This window comes from Protopterus annectens, chromosome 1.part0 (genome assembly GCF_019279795.1).
Source record: "Protopterus annectens isolate FY-2018-M chromosome 1.part0, PAN1.0, whole genome shotgun sequence".
NCBI lineage: Eukaryota > Metazoa > Chordata > Ceratodontiformes > Protopteridae > Protopterus > Protopterus annectens.
Window position 1 is genome coordinate 682,129,104 of NC_056725.1, and position 16,942 is coordinate 682,146,045.

Sequence of the window (16,942 nt, forward strand, 5' to 3'; positions counted from 1 at the left end):
GTGGTCACTATGTTGACTGCTTCTCTGGACAAGGATGGTTTGCGACTGTGAGACTGTGACCTTGACGAAGTCTGCACTTGAGGTGTTCTGACGGAGGAGGGCAAGAGTCTTGATCTCCCATAACTAGAAGTGGCAGAGGCTTCGATATCCTTGTTCATAGGTTCATAGATTAGTACTAAGCTAACTGCCCTTGTGAGCCATTTTAAGCCTAGCCAATTATCTCTTGTGAGACTCAAACCCTGCACCTTGTGTTTGCAAGGCAAACACCTTAACCATTAGGCCACCCTCCCAACCCTACCCTTGTGGATGCCACATAATGACAATGCATCTGTGCTGGACCGAGTTGCATCAGATTGTGCCTGGATGATACTACAGCACATCTGCTGACTGATCCTGACTGATTCTCACATGTCTAGGGCAATGTTTCATAAGTTATACTGTCCAGCACACCTTCATGGCTGTAAAAAAGAAGTTATGTACTCACCATAATGTTCCATCTGAGTAGTTCTACTTCATTTGTCTTCAATCTGTGGGTACCGGATCCATATCAGATCCAAGCCGGCAAGTTCACTCTGATCTCCAAGCTCCTCACCTTACCCATAATACACCTCCACTGCCTTCCAACACCCAGATTGAGTTTGTTGCCACTTATACTGAGGACCCGACCTGAAAGTATACCTTATGACCTAAAAACTGCAGCGAAACAGGCTGTCCATATGAGAAGGCCAGGGGGAAGGAGGGAGGGATGGTTGAAGACAAATAAAGTAGAACTACTCAGATGGAACGTTATGGTGAGTACATAGCTTCTTTATCTGAAGTAGTTTATTTCATTTGGTCTTCAACCTGTGGGACAGAGTCCACAGCTACTAAACACCTGGGAGGCCGTCATGGAAGGATATTCCGGAGCACCGTGCAAGCAAAGGATGCTCTCCTTCTAGAAGTCAAATCCAATTTGTAGTGAGAAATAAAGGTATGAGATGAGGACCAAGTAGCTGCAGAACAAGTATCATCCACTGAGACTCTAGACCAAAAGGCCGCAGAAGTAGCCATTGACTTAGTGGAATGAGCTTTCACCTGATCTGGAGGAGACAAACCTTTATCCTTATAGACTTGAAGGATGCACAAGGAAATCCACCTAGCGATAGTGACCTTGGAGATAAGTTTACCCAAAAAGGGTTTGGAGAAGGACACAAACAATTGATCAGATTTATAAAAGGTTTTAGTCTTGTGTAAATAAAATTGTAACTGTCTATGAACATCCAACAAGTGGAATCTATATTCCATTTTGTTAGCAAAATTTGGAAAGAAAACAGGTAAGTTAATGGTCTGATTGATGTTAACTTGTGATGCAACCTTGGGAAGAAAGGATGGATTGGTCCAAAGGGAAACCCTATCCGTATGGACAATCATATATGGAACTTTAATAGACAAAGCTTGCAGTTCTGAAACCCTTTTAGCAGAGGTGATAGCGACTAGAAATGCTGTTTTCCAAAACAAAAACTTAAGATCTGCGGTTGCTGCAGGTTCAAATGGTGGAGCGACCAAAGCTTGAAGAACCATAGTAAGGTCCCATGGGGGAACAGGATTCTTGACCGGGGGGCGTAATAGGAAAGTACCTTTAATAAAGGCTTTACACAGTCTGGAAGAGGCGAGGGAAGCAGAATTCTCACCCAAGTGAAAATGAGAGATGGCAGCTAATTGAACTTTGATAGTAGAAAAGCTTGCTCCTTGTTGAAAAATATTGGCTAGGAAGTTGAGAATGGCAGAAATAGGAACCGTGAAAGGGTCTAAACTCTTTTGAGAAGCCCAAAAGGAAAAAGTTTCCATTTGCTGCAGTAAATCTTCTTGGTGGAAGACTTATGAGCTGCCACCAGAATAGACCTGACTGAAGAGGATAATCCAGGAGTCCTAGCAATCAGGGGAACAGGAGCAGCCAAGCTGTGAGCTTCAAACTGTCCAGGCTCGGATGAGGAACCCCCGAGGGGTGTGAAATAAGATACTGAATGGGATCCAAGATCCAAGGCAGAGCCAGAAGATGAGACCAAAGGAAGGCAAACCATACCTGACAAGGCCAAAATGAGGCAATGAGGATCACTTTGCTCCCCAGTCGACAAGCATTCTATAGAAACCTCGGAATAAGAGGTACTGGAGGGTAAGCATACAGAAGACTGGGAGGCCAAGCATGGACTAGAGCATCTCTGGGGGACTCCCCCGGATGGGGGTTTAGAGTGAAGAACTCACTACACTTTGCGTCGGAAGGAGATGCAAAGCGATTGCATCAAGGCTGACCGCACTCCAGAAAGATCTGCTCCGCTACTGAATGATTCTGAGACCACTTGTAAGGCATCAGAATAGTCTGACTTAACCTGTCCACTAGGATGTTGGGCCATCCTGGAATGTGCGTTGCTATGAGAAAGCGACCGGTGGAGATCGCCCATTCCCAAACTTTCATGGCCTCGCGACAAAGGGGGTGAGATCTAGTCCCTCCCTGTTTGTTGACATACCAGACCACTGACATGTTGTCTGACTGAATTGCAATGGTTCCCAGAGGAAGAAAGGCATGAAGGGCCTGCAAAGCCAAAAGGACCAACCTCAACTCCAGAACGTTTATATGCAAACTGGTCTCGACAGGGGACCACAGGCCTTGGACTGTCCTACCCAAACAATGCCCTCCCCACCCAAGTTGGGAGGCATCCGTGGTCACTGTGGCTTGGACAGGGGCTGGAACAAAAGGTCATCCCTCCAAGATTTCCGGAGAGTACATCCACCAAAGAAGGGATGACCTGCAGACTCGACTGAGGTGCACTGGATACAATAATGGAAGATCCATCAGGCACCATTGCAGTGCTAGAGTCCACTGTAGTACTCGCATGTGTAACTGGGCACACAGAAGAAGCATTATGGTCGCTGCCATAGAACCTAGGGCCCTCAAAACTGATTCTGCTGAAGGAAGATGAGAACGGTAGATCAAGGAAACATGCATCCTCAGGTTCAAGCTCTCTCTGTGGTCAGGAAGATTTTGCACTATAGTGTGTCTATCCATGCCCCAATGTAGTCTATCAGCTGGACAGGATTTAGAAGAGATTTGGATGGATTGACTGTAATCCCCAAGTGAAGTGCAAGCTTTAAGAAATAATTCCTGGCTTGACAAAGTAGATGCTTGGTGGGAGCAGTGAGGAGCCAATTGTCCAGGTATGGGTAGATCTGAATCCTCTGAAGCCTCAGGTGAGCTGCTACTGCCACCATCACTTTGGTGAACACCCTAGGGGCTGTGGTGAGACCAAAGGGTAGGGCTCAAAATTGGTAATGGTTGACTCCTAACCGGAAGTGGAGGAACCTCCTGGAGCTTCTGTGCATCTTTATGTGACAGTAGGCATCCTGGAGGTCTAAAGAGCACATCCAGTCACTCTCTTGCAGGTACGGCATGATGGACTGTAATGTGACCATCCGGAATTTTTCTTTGGCAACTGACAGGTTCAGGGTAGATCGGTCCAGAATGGGCCTTAAGTCCCCCATTTTCTTTGGCACCAAAAAGAACCTGGAGTAGATGCCCGACCTGGACTGATCTGGGGGGACGGGTTTGATGGCTCGTTTCTCTAGCAACTTGGAGATTTCCAGTGTTGCTGCCTCCCTTTGCATGAGTGGTATGTCCGGGAGGTGTTTGGAAGGTTTGGGAGGAACCACAAAAGGGATAGAGTACCCCCTGGATATGATCTGAAGCACCCAGCGGTCCGATGTTATGAACTCCCATGCCGCCAGGTGCAATGAAAATTGTCCCCCAACTGCATCCAGAGTAGAGCAGTTGGGCAACCCCTCAGGGTTGCTGTCCAGGACTGTCTGAGAAAGGTTCTTGAACCCCCAAATTCCTCTGGGCTGGCATCTATCCTGTCCCCCTCTGCCTCTGGGGGAAGAAGAGCCCTTAGTGTCCTGGGAATACTGAGACTTCCGGAACCACATCTTCTTTTGCCCTCTCTGATTCCGGGAAAAAGATCTTTGAGGGTTCAAGAAGTGGATTTCTATGGCCGACAGTGTCTTCTCGTCTTTCTCAGTCTGGACCAAAGTCTCTTTGATGGTCTTACCAAAAAGGGTAGAGCTGTCATAAGAGGCATTGGCAAAAGACGCCTTGAAAGGTTCCGAAAATTGACATAATCTGAGCCAGGTGTTGCACCTCATGGACACGCCAGACCCAGCTGCCCTAGCCGCTGCTTCAGTAGCATGTGAAAGGAGTTGCATGGACGTATTGGAAACTGCTTTTAAAGTGGCCATCCTTGTGGAGAACGTGTCTCTGTCCTCCTGTGACATGGACTTAGGGGGAGACTCAGCCAGTTCCTTGACCAGGTTGTGCTGTAGTCTAGTAACGTGGGCCAGGTAGTTCAGCACCCGGATGGAAAAGGTCACTGATGCATAAACCCACTTCCCTAAGCGGTCCATCATTCATGACTCTCAGTTGGGGGAATGAACCGAGGAACTCTCCTGGGCTAGTTCCTTTCTAGTGGCTGCTGCTACCATCATAGTGTCTACAGGGGAGCCCTTGTTCCACGCTGGTCTATCTGAAGATGGACTCAAGATCTTGTCTGGACATTTCAGGATTGATTCCATGGTGTCTGGCTCCTTCTAGCCCTGTGAGGTGACCAGGTCCATCAGTGGTTCTGCAGGAGGGGACACCCAGAAAGTAGATGGGACCATGCCGAAATCCTCCAGGAACACAGATTCATCAGAGGAAGGTTTGGGGGTGGACCACCCTCCCCGCTGGTGTAGGATTTCCATGATGTTTCCAAAGGAGACATCCTCGGGAGGTGACCTTGGGGAACCTTCCCCATCATCTAAATCTGTGTCCTCGATGAGGGACTCGGGGGAGTCCAAGTGCCTCCTCTTACATGTATGCTTGCGAGGCACTTCTCTGGTGGGGTTCTCCGGGGGAACTCGCAAGCCACTTGTTCCTCAGGGGAACCATCTGGGGCTCCTCAAGCATGGGCTGTCCATCTAGTAAAATGATGGGATTCGTAGACAGAGCCGAGGGAGTCGGGGCAGAGTCCGAGGAAATAGTCAAGGGTCTCCATCCAGTGGAGAGAACCCTTTCTACCATGTTGAACATCGAGGGAGAACGAGCCTCCTGGGGCACCATTAAGGAAGCCTCTCTCTCCAGATCTGATGTGAGAATCGAAGCTGGGCCCGAAGTGAACGGAGCTCTGAGGGTGGAAACTTGACCCGACAACGTCGGAGCTGATGGAAAAAGTTCCACTCCCTTGGATCTGACACCCAGGCTCTGGCTCCAAGAGCCACTCATATCCGAACTGGTCAGATCCGACATGCTCCAGGCAGCTGCTGGCATCGAGGAGACAGGTACCATTGGTGCTGACCCCCTGACTAAGGCCATCCTCTGATCCAAGTACTCCGAACCCAGTGGATGGATCAGAGAAGGAGAAATTGGTGTGAAGAAAGGAAGCAAGTTCCCCCTCCAGAGGGAGAGGGGGCTGGCAAGACTCCCATCTGGATCTAAGTACAAATGAACCTCCTCATCATTTTATCCATATCAACTTCAGATAAGTTTCGGGTGGATCTTGACGAGGCCATGGACTCCGACCTGGTGGGTTGAGGAACCGAGGCCCTAGATGGTGGTCGTGGCTCCTCTGGCTCCAGGGAAAATCTCGGAGATCAAAGCCGAGGGGGAGTCATGGATCCTAGCCTGACTTTTGGCGGGAGTAGACAAAAGCTCCGGGGACCTCTTGCCTTTCTCTGGTCTATGCCCTCTCTCTCCTTCTCTCTGCCCCTTCTGCACTCCACTTCCACAGGCTTAGAAATGGGAGGTTGAGTCCCAGCTTGGGAGGGAGGAGAAGCAAGGGCAAGAGAGGAAGGAGAGGCAGCCACAGTAGCTGCTGTGACTGAAGCAGTGGAAGAGGCAGCCGCCTCAGTAGTGGGTAGAAGGCCTTTCAGGGCCAACTTAGCCTTTCTATCCTTAATAGTGAGCGGGTTAAAACTCGTGCAAATGGTATGGTCAGTACTTAAATGTGCTACACCCAAGCACATAATGCAAGAGTGTGGGCATCGGCTGGTGACAATTTGTGGCCACACTCAGTACACCTTTTGAAGACAGGCTTGGAGTCAGCCATGTCTCTAAAGAATAAACAGCACACACAACAAGATATGGAAAAGGGAGAAAAACAAACTATTTCCTAATCGGACCCACTCACCACACACTCAAAGGCACACAGAATGCTGAGGGGGGAGGGGAAGCAACACACTAACAAGCTAATACTGAAAACTACTGAAAAACTACTGAAAAAGCCCTAAACATGATGCACCAGTGAGGGGAGGAGGAGAGGGAACCTGCACTAACAGCTACACTCAAACAACTATGACAAAAAACTGCTTACTTTATCAGAAACCCAACTCACTAACTCGGAGCTAAGGATCACGATGCTTCAGTCAAGGTGCGACAAACGAGATTTGGGGGTTGGAAGGTAGTGGAGGTGTATTATGGGTAAGGGGAGTAGCTTGGAGCTCGGAGGAGCTTGGAGCTCGGAGGAGCTTGGAGCTCGGAGCAGCTGCTAGTGAACTTACCGGCTCACATCCGATATGGATCCGGTACCCACAGGTTGAAGACCAAATGAAGTAAACTACCTCAGATATGGTGATATGCCCACCTTAGATACAGTGCACAAATCTCTGCTGCAGAGTATGCATCATTGGTTGCAGGAGCCATAGGAGATCCTTATTCTTATGTGATTTGTACTGAGAGAGGATGTACATCAAGGATGGACAAAACCAGTGCCAACGTGTCATCAGACTGTGACTCAGGTATCTGTGTCTTGCCATCATCTCCATCAACCCTGGCACAGGTGCCACCATCAGCCGGTTGAAATCTCATGCCTCTATAGATGTCAATGTAGCTGTGCTCTACCCTGTGGATCCTCATTCAAGAGTGTCAAATCATTGCAGAAGCCTTCATTCACTGCTTTTATACTGCCTATTTCTGTTTAGCAGTAGAGATTTATGTTGCCTAACATGTCCTTCATTTTATTATTATAGGCTGTTGTGTCTATAACCAGGATTTTACCCCACCCCCATCTGCCTTCATCACCATCCTTGTTTTCCCCCTACTTAGTTGAACCAGGGTAAAGATTTCACCCTTGTCTAAGTTGTAGAACTGCTTTCTTGGGGACCTCTTTAGATGATTTCTGACATCTGCTTTGCACTTATTTTCAAAGGATGCCAGGGCTAGGTGGGTATTTCGGTGGAAGTTGCTTGGCTTCTTCCACTTTCTGTTGTGGTTGTTACCCATGGAGTTGTCCCTATCTGCCTCTTTACCTTTGCCTCCCTACTTCCTATCTTGAAAAAAAATGCCTTTAGGTTCAACTTTCTAACAGACAGTTTAACACCTATAATAATGCTAACCATGTTACTATGCCTATAGGGATAAAACTCAAGCCTTTACCTAGTACCTTCTTTCCCAAATCAGTGAGAGACTTTACTAAGTGGTCTCAGATCTTAGTCTGTTCATTCAGGCCCAGTTTCAATTCCTGTTGTGGTGGTACCAAAAGCACTTCAGGTTTCTCTTGCTTGCCATGTTTAGTCTCCCTCTTGGTAGTTGGGCTAGGATGATTATTGGATCCTCTCGTAGTACTGGTCTCTGGTGTCGTTTGATGGAGGGGTCCTTGGTTTGGAAGCTGGACCTGGTGGAGTCATAGGTTCATAGGAGATTACTAACAGCTCAAGCACCCTTACAAGCCTAACCAATATAACACAATTTTAACCAATATATTGCCCCTAGGGGCAAGAGGATGGCATGGATTTGTGCCTGTGCCTTGAGTTTCTTACATATTGCTCCTGTCCATAAGGAACATATGAGAATACTGTGTCATTTGCTCTGGGTAAATCTATTGTAGTGGGTAATCCTGGGCATGCCTGTCAGGTCCAGTTCCTCCAAGGTATGGTGATTCAGAAAACCCTGTGCTGTGTTGTAGTGTTCGTGATTTGATAACTGTTGCTATCCTGGAGTTGGTTCCAATGTCTGTTGCAGTCATCCTGTTGGTGGCCTTGGTAGCTGATGTATCTGTAACTCTTTGTCTTATGGCGATTGTTTCTACTATAGTATCTGTAGCCATTGTTTTGCTTTCTGTGTGATTAAAGGACGTCCAGGGACTGGGTTGCTGAGTTGCCTTGGAGGTCCATTTCTATTTTCCTGATTTTACTGTCCTTGGTCTTGGCTGTGACTGCAGTTATTCTCTACTTGATTTCTTTAATTTTTTTCTTGGCTGGATTCTAGCATATTTCTTCCAGTCTTTGGACTTCCTGGGAGGTCTTTTTCTGCTAGTCCTGGCTATGTTCCAAAAGCAGCTGGACAAGTTTAAGGCTAATCCCTTTGAGGGTATTGTTCCATTCCTCCATGACTTTATTGTCAGTGTTGTTCCAGAGGGGCTTGTTTTATAGCCAGAATCCCCTGAGTACTAGCTTCTTCTCTAAACTGTTTTCGAAACAGAGTTCTTCCTATTGTAAGCCCTTCATCCTCTTATGTTATTTTTCTAGATCCATAAAGTGGAATGAGATTTGCAGGCATATGACTAGTATGCTCAACACAACAGACAAATGCATACATTTGGCAGGTTATAAGAGTTATGAAGCATTAACAGGCATTTGTTTGAAAAAAAGTGTCCTGATATAGTGGAATGCCTTGTAGCTAGTACATTCTATAAACATGAGACATATGCAGGCACACATAGTCCTGTTGCCAGCCTTCAATTCTGCAAATTCTAGTGAAAGTGTGGACATCCATAGGAAAATAGAGAACAGACATCATATCACACACTTTTTGAGTACTGTGTATCTCTTCAGGTTGACTAGATCAGACTAATGCTGCTATTTCCTCCTAGTACTGCTGGCCATATATGCAGGATATCTTCCTACAAGCTGCATAATACAACTTATAACATGGTGATGTGCCTCATTAATGATGCAAGTTTATACATATTTGTGCATCATGTAGGCAAATTGCACCAGGAAACATGCATAGCTATGGATCACTATATTTTGCTGTGCAAAACCAATGGCGTAAGTCACAACCTACTTTCTGTGCTCACCTCTAACAGCTCATGCCTATGAGCTTGTGCTGGGGACCTGTACAGGTACATGTATTGTGATACATCACGAGTAACTGTGTACAGAAACCATATTATAGGCATGATTCACAAAGCACCACTTTGTTCTTTGAAACAAATGATACCATTTTCAGAGAAGAATCAGTACAATGGTGACATCTACTAGTACCTACTTGACAGTGTCTACATGGTGCATGAAAGAGAGCTCAAAAATGCTTTAGCTTCTTCATGGCCATTTCGGAGAGCATCTACTAGCCCCTAATCAGGATGAATTTAACGAAGCAGAAGCCTGGTATGAATCATCAGCCACTGGCATTGCTATGAGCATTGTTTTGATGAACTTCTGCACAGGAACCATGGTGAGCTTGATGCATGGAAAGTTGAGTTTTGACAGGGATGCCCTGAATGATACAGTAAGTATTTTCCTTGTTTTCATATTATTATTATGTTTTCTCTTTTTTCTGTTGTAGGTTTGTGACTGCAGTTGCTACTGACAAGTATGTGCCAAAATCTTTCTATGGATTAGTCCTGCTACTGTATAGATCTTTAATGTCAAATGGAGGTAACGATGACACTATAAGCAATGTGCCTGTACATTTTGTGGGGATTTCTGCATGGCTCTGTCTGTTCTGGGATGAGGTTCATGCTGCACTATGTCATGGTGACTGCACATGATCTATGGTATCCCCATGTGTACCTGTGCCATACTCATTTTATGTATCTTAATGTATGTGAAGAGGATAGACATTTGCATGATGTCTGTCAATGTTATAGGAAATTCTTTTGGGACTGGATGTATTGTTTTAACATATCTCACCTTACAATTATCATATTTCACTGAAGCGCCCTTTCTCTTTCAGCAGCAGCAGAATGTGATGCAAACTTTGTTGTCTTCTGCAGGAGGCAGAAGAAGCTTGCAGGCAGCCATGGTTAATTCCCTCCACAAGGGCTGATATGCCTTAACGTCTTCATTACAATGTCAGAATATATTCACTTAAGTATCTTTATATTTTGTTTTCTCACAGCAGGTCAAGGTGATGAATTTGCTGTGCAGGCACATGCATCATTTACTGCCCCTGACAAGCTGGTGGCTAAGGTTCATGAGGATGGTGAGGCAAGAACTGCTTTAGCTGAAAGGAGTTCTGTAGGCTCTCCAGCAGGTAGCCCACCTGTGTCACCTTTGGTGGCTGAGCTGCAGGTGGTGCAAGTACTGAAGTCTGTGTCAGAGGGAGTAATTGGCAGGTACATAGCCTACATGGAGAACTTCCTGGTACAAACAGCATGTTCACTTGACTGACCAATCCCTAATACTGGGCTACCATGGGAGGATATGGACCATTGCATTAGTTACCCTGATGCATTACATTGTGACAGATCATGGTAATGTCAGCAGAGTTAGGATGAAGACAAGACAGTAGCTGCTCATACCCCATCTTATACCCAGCTATCTGTGCTTCCTTCCTCTTGTGTCATATCACATACCCTGTGCATTGTCCAATAGTATCCCCATTTGTCTACAAACTGATTGTCTCTATCCATCCAGTGTCTCTCTATCCTCTGTTTCTTTGTGCTGTCCTGTATTTACCTGTTTGCCCCATGAACTATCTTAGCTTCATTCCTACCCCCATGCTCTTCCTTTAACCTTTATCTCTAATCCTTTCTCTCTACCAAAAATGGAGACCTTGAGCAAAAAAAAAAAAAAAAAAAACCTCACTCCTATATATTGCTTTATTTGTTACCCTTTGCGTGCTCCTACACTTTTCCTGCATTTGTGCTCATCTTTTTCCTTCCCGTTTATGAATCTAATAGATGTTCAAACATATAGATACCATAGCAGTGCAGCTACAAATAATATATTGTTACTTAGAAGTCTGCAGCGCACTGCTTCATACTGAGATATATGGTCTGACTTCATCTTTTCTAGTCTGGTGAGACTGAGTTATGTGATTCACAACTGCTTCATTGATAGTTTCCTTGGTTTGGACTATATATTTCACTGCATGCTTTTGTCTCCCCTCACAGCACACTGCACAGCTAGATCTATATACACAATTGTGGCTGGGCTCATTTACAAACTCGAATCTGATTAGCTTCCTGTTTTCACTTGGCTATTCTTTCACTCCATCACACAGTGGCACTCAGCTGTGCGAGCCTTGCACAGCGGTGCAGTACATCTATATGAGTATGCATGCATAACTTATAAAAATACATACTTATATATATATATATATATATATATATATATATATATATATATATGTACATATCTAAATATGTGAGTATGTGCCTTTCCAGACACAGTCTGTAATTTAGCACACAACCTGTGATGCAAGACACACTAATATGCTCATGAACTAAATTGTCTAGTTTAAGTATGATTAAAAAACAGCTGCTATGAATATAAAGTAAATCAGAAATACCTGTCAGAGCCTATGAGGCGGAATATTTTGTTCCTGTCAATCAGATCATGAAGAATCTAAGGAAAACAGAAAAATGATTTATTATGATGGTGTAAATGAGAATACTTGTCAAGACACAGTGTAACATGTGAATATGTCATGATTAAGGAATAATACCCTGTCTTTTTTAACTTCATTTATCATATCTGTGACTACCTGGAAAGGAATATTCAAAACCTATAATATTGCCACCCCTGATCAGATCTTGTAATCAGTCTGTACCATGGACATTGCTGAAATCCCCTGACATCCCCTTGAGATAATTATTTTAGAATCCAAAAAACACACTGCAGCACAATTCTACAGGTATACAGCCAAAGGACTTTATTAACAAAACTCAGTTTAAGCATTTTCATCTCTGTCAGTGAAATGCTTCATAAGAACTACATGTCCAGAGGGTAGGTACACTTTATAGCAAATAATCACATGACTTAATAAAAGACAATTACGAATTTAAAAACACATACACCATAATTATACACATAAAACAAGTACTTGTATACATACATTTAACATGTTTAAATTACAACTTATCAGCTTACAGTTTAAATAAACTTGTGAACAACACACTTTTGTTTATTCCTGATTTGGCAGTAGCATCAGTTTTTAACTGCCATAACACCTCAGACATATCCAAGCTTCTCACCTCATCAACAACACCTAGGGTTTCTATCAAACTTTTCTAAAATTATAAATAAAAATTCCATAACCTAACACAAACAACTGAATGTTTATACAAAGCATTTTTTTTTAAAAGAAATCCTTCCGATGTCATATCTCTGAGGGTCCTTTGGGTCTTTCTTATTTAATATAATATGCTGACACGGTGCAGCATATCCCACACAGTTTGTAGAACAATCATTATAATTGCTCACTGTACAGATGTCACTGTTTATTATATATTTTCATATATCACAGGACTGATATTTAAATATATCCATCTTAATATGTAGGGCAAACACTTTCTTATACTCTACAAGATTTTTTTAAATTTGGCTCCCATTTAAAAGTAAAAGACAGGGAACATGCCATCCTATCTTTATAAAAGGATATGCCTGTAATAAATACCAGTTCTTTCTAGTAATAGCAATAATAGCTTGAAAGTCATTGCAAAACATTAATAGAATATTCCTTGAGAAGTCACAGCTGTTCCAATCAGCACTAGCAATATCATTTTCTGCTACTCACAAAATCAATGTAATAATACCATTATTATGTTTTAAATAATTTCACTATGAATCCATTAAGCATAAAACTGGGATATGCTCTTTCTGGAAACATCTTTTCAAGTTTAAGTAATTTATTTAAAAATGCATTTTCAAACATAAGCATGCAAGTTAGTCTAACCAGCTGGCACTTAATAATGCCTCTCTTCCAGCGGTAAGGATGTCAGCTATAGTAATTTAAGAGGGAATTGGAATAAGTTGGTCTACAATAAATATTAGATTGCAAACGCTCATTATCCTTATATAAAGTGATGTCCAAATAATATACTTGCATGACTAACAATTAAAGTAAATAAAAAAAAATCATTGAATTAATAGATATAATAAATGTTTCTATTAGTTCAAAAGAATCCTTTCAAAAATACATTTATCATCCAAGAACTGTATATAGTGCTTCCAGTAGCTGGCATATATAGAATTAAAGATACAATCTTTCTCCCAAAACCAAAGAACTATAGTGGAAAAAATAGAGGCCTATGATGCCCCCCATGGCAACACCTGAATTTCAGTAATAGTATTCCCCTTCAAAATAAATACAATTATTCTTTAAAATCAGTTCCATAAATAATGTGATCAGGGCCAGCCTTAGGTAAACTGGTGTCCTAGTCAGAAAGGCTCCATGGCTCTCCCTGCTGACTGAGCCACCAGGACCTACTCACACTCAAGATTACTTTTTTTTCTTCCTTTTTCTCATTTTGTCTTATTCTTTATTTTTTTTTCTGCAGCTGTTCATTCATTCCTCTAAACAAAACTACACACTGATAACTAGTGGAAACAACTGTATTAAGCCGTGGGTCTGGACCCCAGAATATCCCCAGAAGCCTTGGGTTTCTAGATGTTCTGAGGTGCATTTTTGAGTTTTTTTTAAGCAACCTTTTTCGTCCAGTGTGATCGCCTGAACAAATATCAAGATCAAAGTAAGAAATTTAGTCTTACTCTTCAACTTTGTTTTTCCCTGCATCCTTTCAGCACATTTTACCTGAAAAAAATAGTATCTACAGTGAAAATGACTGCATTAAGCCTTGAGATTTGTCGAATCATGTGAGATGCATTTTAGTTTTTTAAACAAACTTTTCATCCAACAATGACCTAAAATAAAACCATAAAATGAAACAATAAACTATTTAATACACTGATAGACAGGAAAGACCTTCAGAGCCGAGTGCTGCTCTTAATTAACTTTATTAATAAAAAAACAAATTAAAAAGTTAAGTGCTTTCATCCTCAGGTTTCCAGAACTTCTTCAGAATGAGTAACACTAAAACACAAGTCTTAATGATTTTTTCCTGTCTGTCAGTGTTTAAAAATAAAACCACGATTAAAGAATGAAATTCAGCCTTACTCTTTAACTTTGCTTTTTCTGCATCCTTTCAATACACTCTAACTGACCAAGACTCCCCTGTAATAACTAAATTAAGTTGGGGGTCTGGGAGGTGTTAGGCACCCAGAAGCCATGGGGTTATAAATGTTCTGAGGTGCATTATAGAGCTCGTTTTCCACCATTTTTATACGTTAATGGCCTGAACAAAATTCATGCAAATGGAAAAAAAATCCAATGCCACTTTTTTATTTAAGTGAAGAAATAAGCTGTATCCAACTTTTAATGTTCAAAGCTATCAAACAGCAGTTCACAATAAACGGAAAAGACAAATGCTTGTGAGGATACATATATTATGTCTGGGAATAGTACCCGAGTCTTAATCCCCAACCTCAAAATAGGTAGTCACTTTTTGTATCCCCCTCTGCTGTTAAATTGGGATTAATATTTAAGATACACATGCCCACTCCAAAGTCATATTTCAAGTTGCTAGCTGCTACTGCTGTCATATCTACATAAAGCATGCATCTTCACCCCCTATCTGTAAAAAAAAAAAAAAAAAGAAAAACAGCCATCTTATGTATACTCCTCTGATGAAAGACTGAGAAAAAACTGAAAAAAAAATAACAAATAAAACATATTTGCTGTCAGACATATATAAACAGCTTGCTTATGTATTCTCTCCCAAAAAATAGCCACTTGTGTATGCATTACAACTTATTACTTCTAGAGTCACTACAGTGCTACTATACAAAGTGTAATGACACTTTCTTTGCACTTGTCTGAGGTTTGTGAGGAATGTTAAAGAAATAATGACATTGTTTCCAGCCACCCCCCCCAGTGACCTTCTATGTACAGCTATGATCATGGCTGGTTTTAGATTACGTAGGGTTCAGGGCAGAGGCTATTATGAACCCCATGTCAACATTCACTCATACAGCTTTGGTGTTTGGGTGGCCGTTTGGGTACTACCAGTCCCCAGAAGTTCTGAAGGTCTGGGTATTTCGTGATGCATTTATCCTTTATTTTTTGACAGATGACTATTAAACTGAGCAAGTTACAACAGGGTCAATTATTTTCATTAAGGCAACCCCATCAAGGAGTTACAGCCACTTCTGTGTATAGTTTGGACATCTAATTGAGATAAGAGGATGACCCTGTAATATATTTCACCTTTGTTCCAAACAGGCAGTTACTACATATTAAAATATTGCACGTAGTTTCATATAATCACATTAGTCTTGCAAAGCCAGAATAATAAGCAAACAGCAGCAGGCAGCTAGTCATTTTCCTCCACAGAAGACAGCCACAGCAGTTAGGCCTCCTCTGTCCGTGCATATCAGTTGCCCAATTAAGTAGTCCAGCTTACTTCTCACAAATATACACTTGTCCTGCAAAGTCAGATAGTGACTGTTTAAACTAAGTGAATGACAAGAAGGTCACTAACTTTCATCCATTCAATCCCAACCTGCATCCAGCATTTACAGCCACTACATCTGATAGCTATGTAATATCATCTCACCTCCTCAGCATACTGCTCAACCCACAAACACTGAAAATGGAAATGAAGCCCATTAAAATATTGGTACATCCAACTAAATATCTGAATATAATTAGCATAACGTGAATACCAAATAACATGCAACTGTTCTGTTTGTGGAAAACTACTCATAAACACGTTCAAAAACAGAGTGACAAAATGATGGAAAAATATAAGCATATTATCAAAGAGGCAGTGTAAAATGTGTAGACTTTATTGAACTGTATTGCAAAATTCTAACATGAAGTCATTTAATTTTTGCTGCATTAAAAATAAATACAGGAGGTGTGCTGTCTTTCTTTAAATTATTGATGCTACTAGTATGTTGGTCATGTAGTCCAGTTTTCTGTGTACTAGACAGCTTCAAAAATCACATGCGGTAGGAGGATTCACAAAACTGTGTGAAGGGGCAAATCAAGCCTAAAAATAGGGACATAATAGCTCTGATAAGGTCTCATGCAAGATTAACAAAGATGACAGTGCTTAACCAACTTTACTATAAAAGCTTTGCAAAACACCAGAGCTAGACATATTATTTTTAGTTGATTTCCTGTAGTTTGTTCACTTTCAGAGGCTAATATCCTGTTTTTGAGTAGCTTAAAAGTTTACAAGGTACAGGATTAGCATTTTTGGTGTTTCTAACTTTAAAGGGTCTTTCCTGCTTGGCACAGTTATATAACCTTGCTACAAAAATGCCTTTCTACTCAATGGCAGAAGCATCAGATTATGTATAATGTGAAGTACTACCTCATAACCTCTTAGCATTAGATTGCTGGACAAAGCCAAAAAATAATGAGAAGACAAAGGCCTAAAAATCAGTGGCTAATTTTAATTATTAATCTTATAAACTTAAGAAGTTGAAAAAAAAAACAGCTTTTACATTATAATCTGAAACTCAAATGTATGTCCTTATTTAGTGACCTTAGCCCTTAATGATTTTCCAGATAAAGACATTTTTTTGAGGAACAGACCAAAAATCTAAAGCAAAAATCTAGACATTTTGTGAAAAATCTGAGAGATATGTAGACTTGGAGATGTTTGTTGCCTGGAGGGGTTGGAGGTAACTTATCACCCAAAAAATGATCTTATCACATAAACATGAAAGAAATGAAGTTAGCAGAGGTTCTGAGGGCATTTTAAATAATTCTTTGTTGTTCTTTTCAGACAAACATGGTGAAGACAAAAAATTACATTCAGGAAAGGAGCGTGTACTGTAACATCATCTCAAAAGAGCTTCACATAATAGGAGAAAATAAAACTCTGGGACTCTCACTGGACAGATCACTAAAACTGATTCACCAATG

The 16,942-nt window shown here is 41.9% G+C and overlaps 1 protein-coding gene across 2 annotated transcripts in view; it reads right to left on the reverse strand.

The window, feature by feature from the left end:
• The window catches only part of LOC122794052 (mitogen-activated protein kinase kinase kinase kinase 5-like), a 1,947,254-nt gene that overhangs the window by 27,326 nt on the left and 1,902,986 nt on the right, over positions 1 to 16,942 (reverse strand). For both annotated transcript variants that reach the window (XM_044062187.1, XM_044062182.1), the window contains exon 32: positions 11,516 to 11,571. In XM_044062187.1, the coding sequence (XP_043918122.1) occupies positions 11,516 to 11,571 (56 nt within the window). The remainder of the gene's footprint in view (positions 1 to 11,515; positions 11,572 to 16,942) is intronic.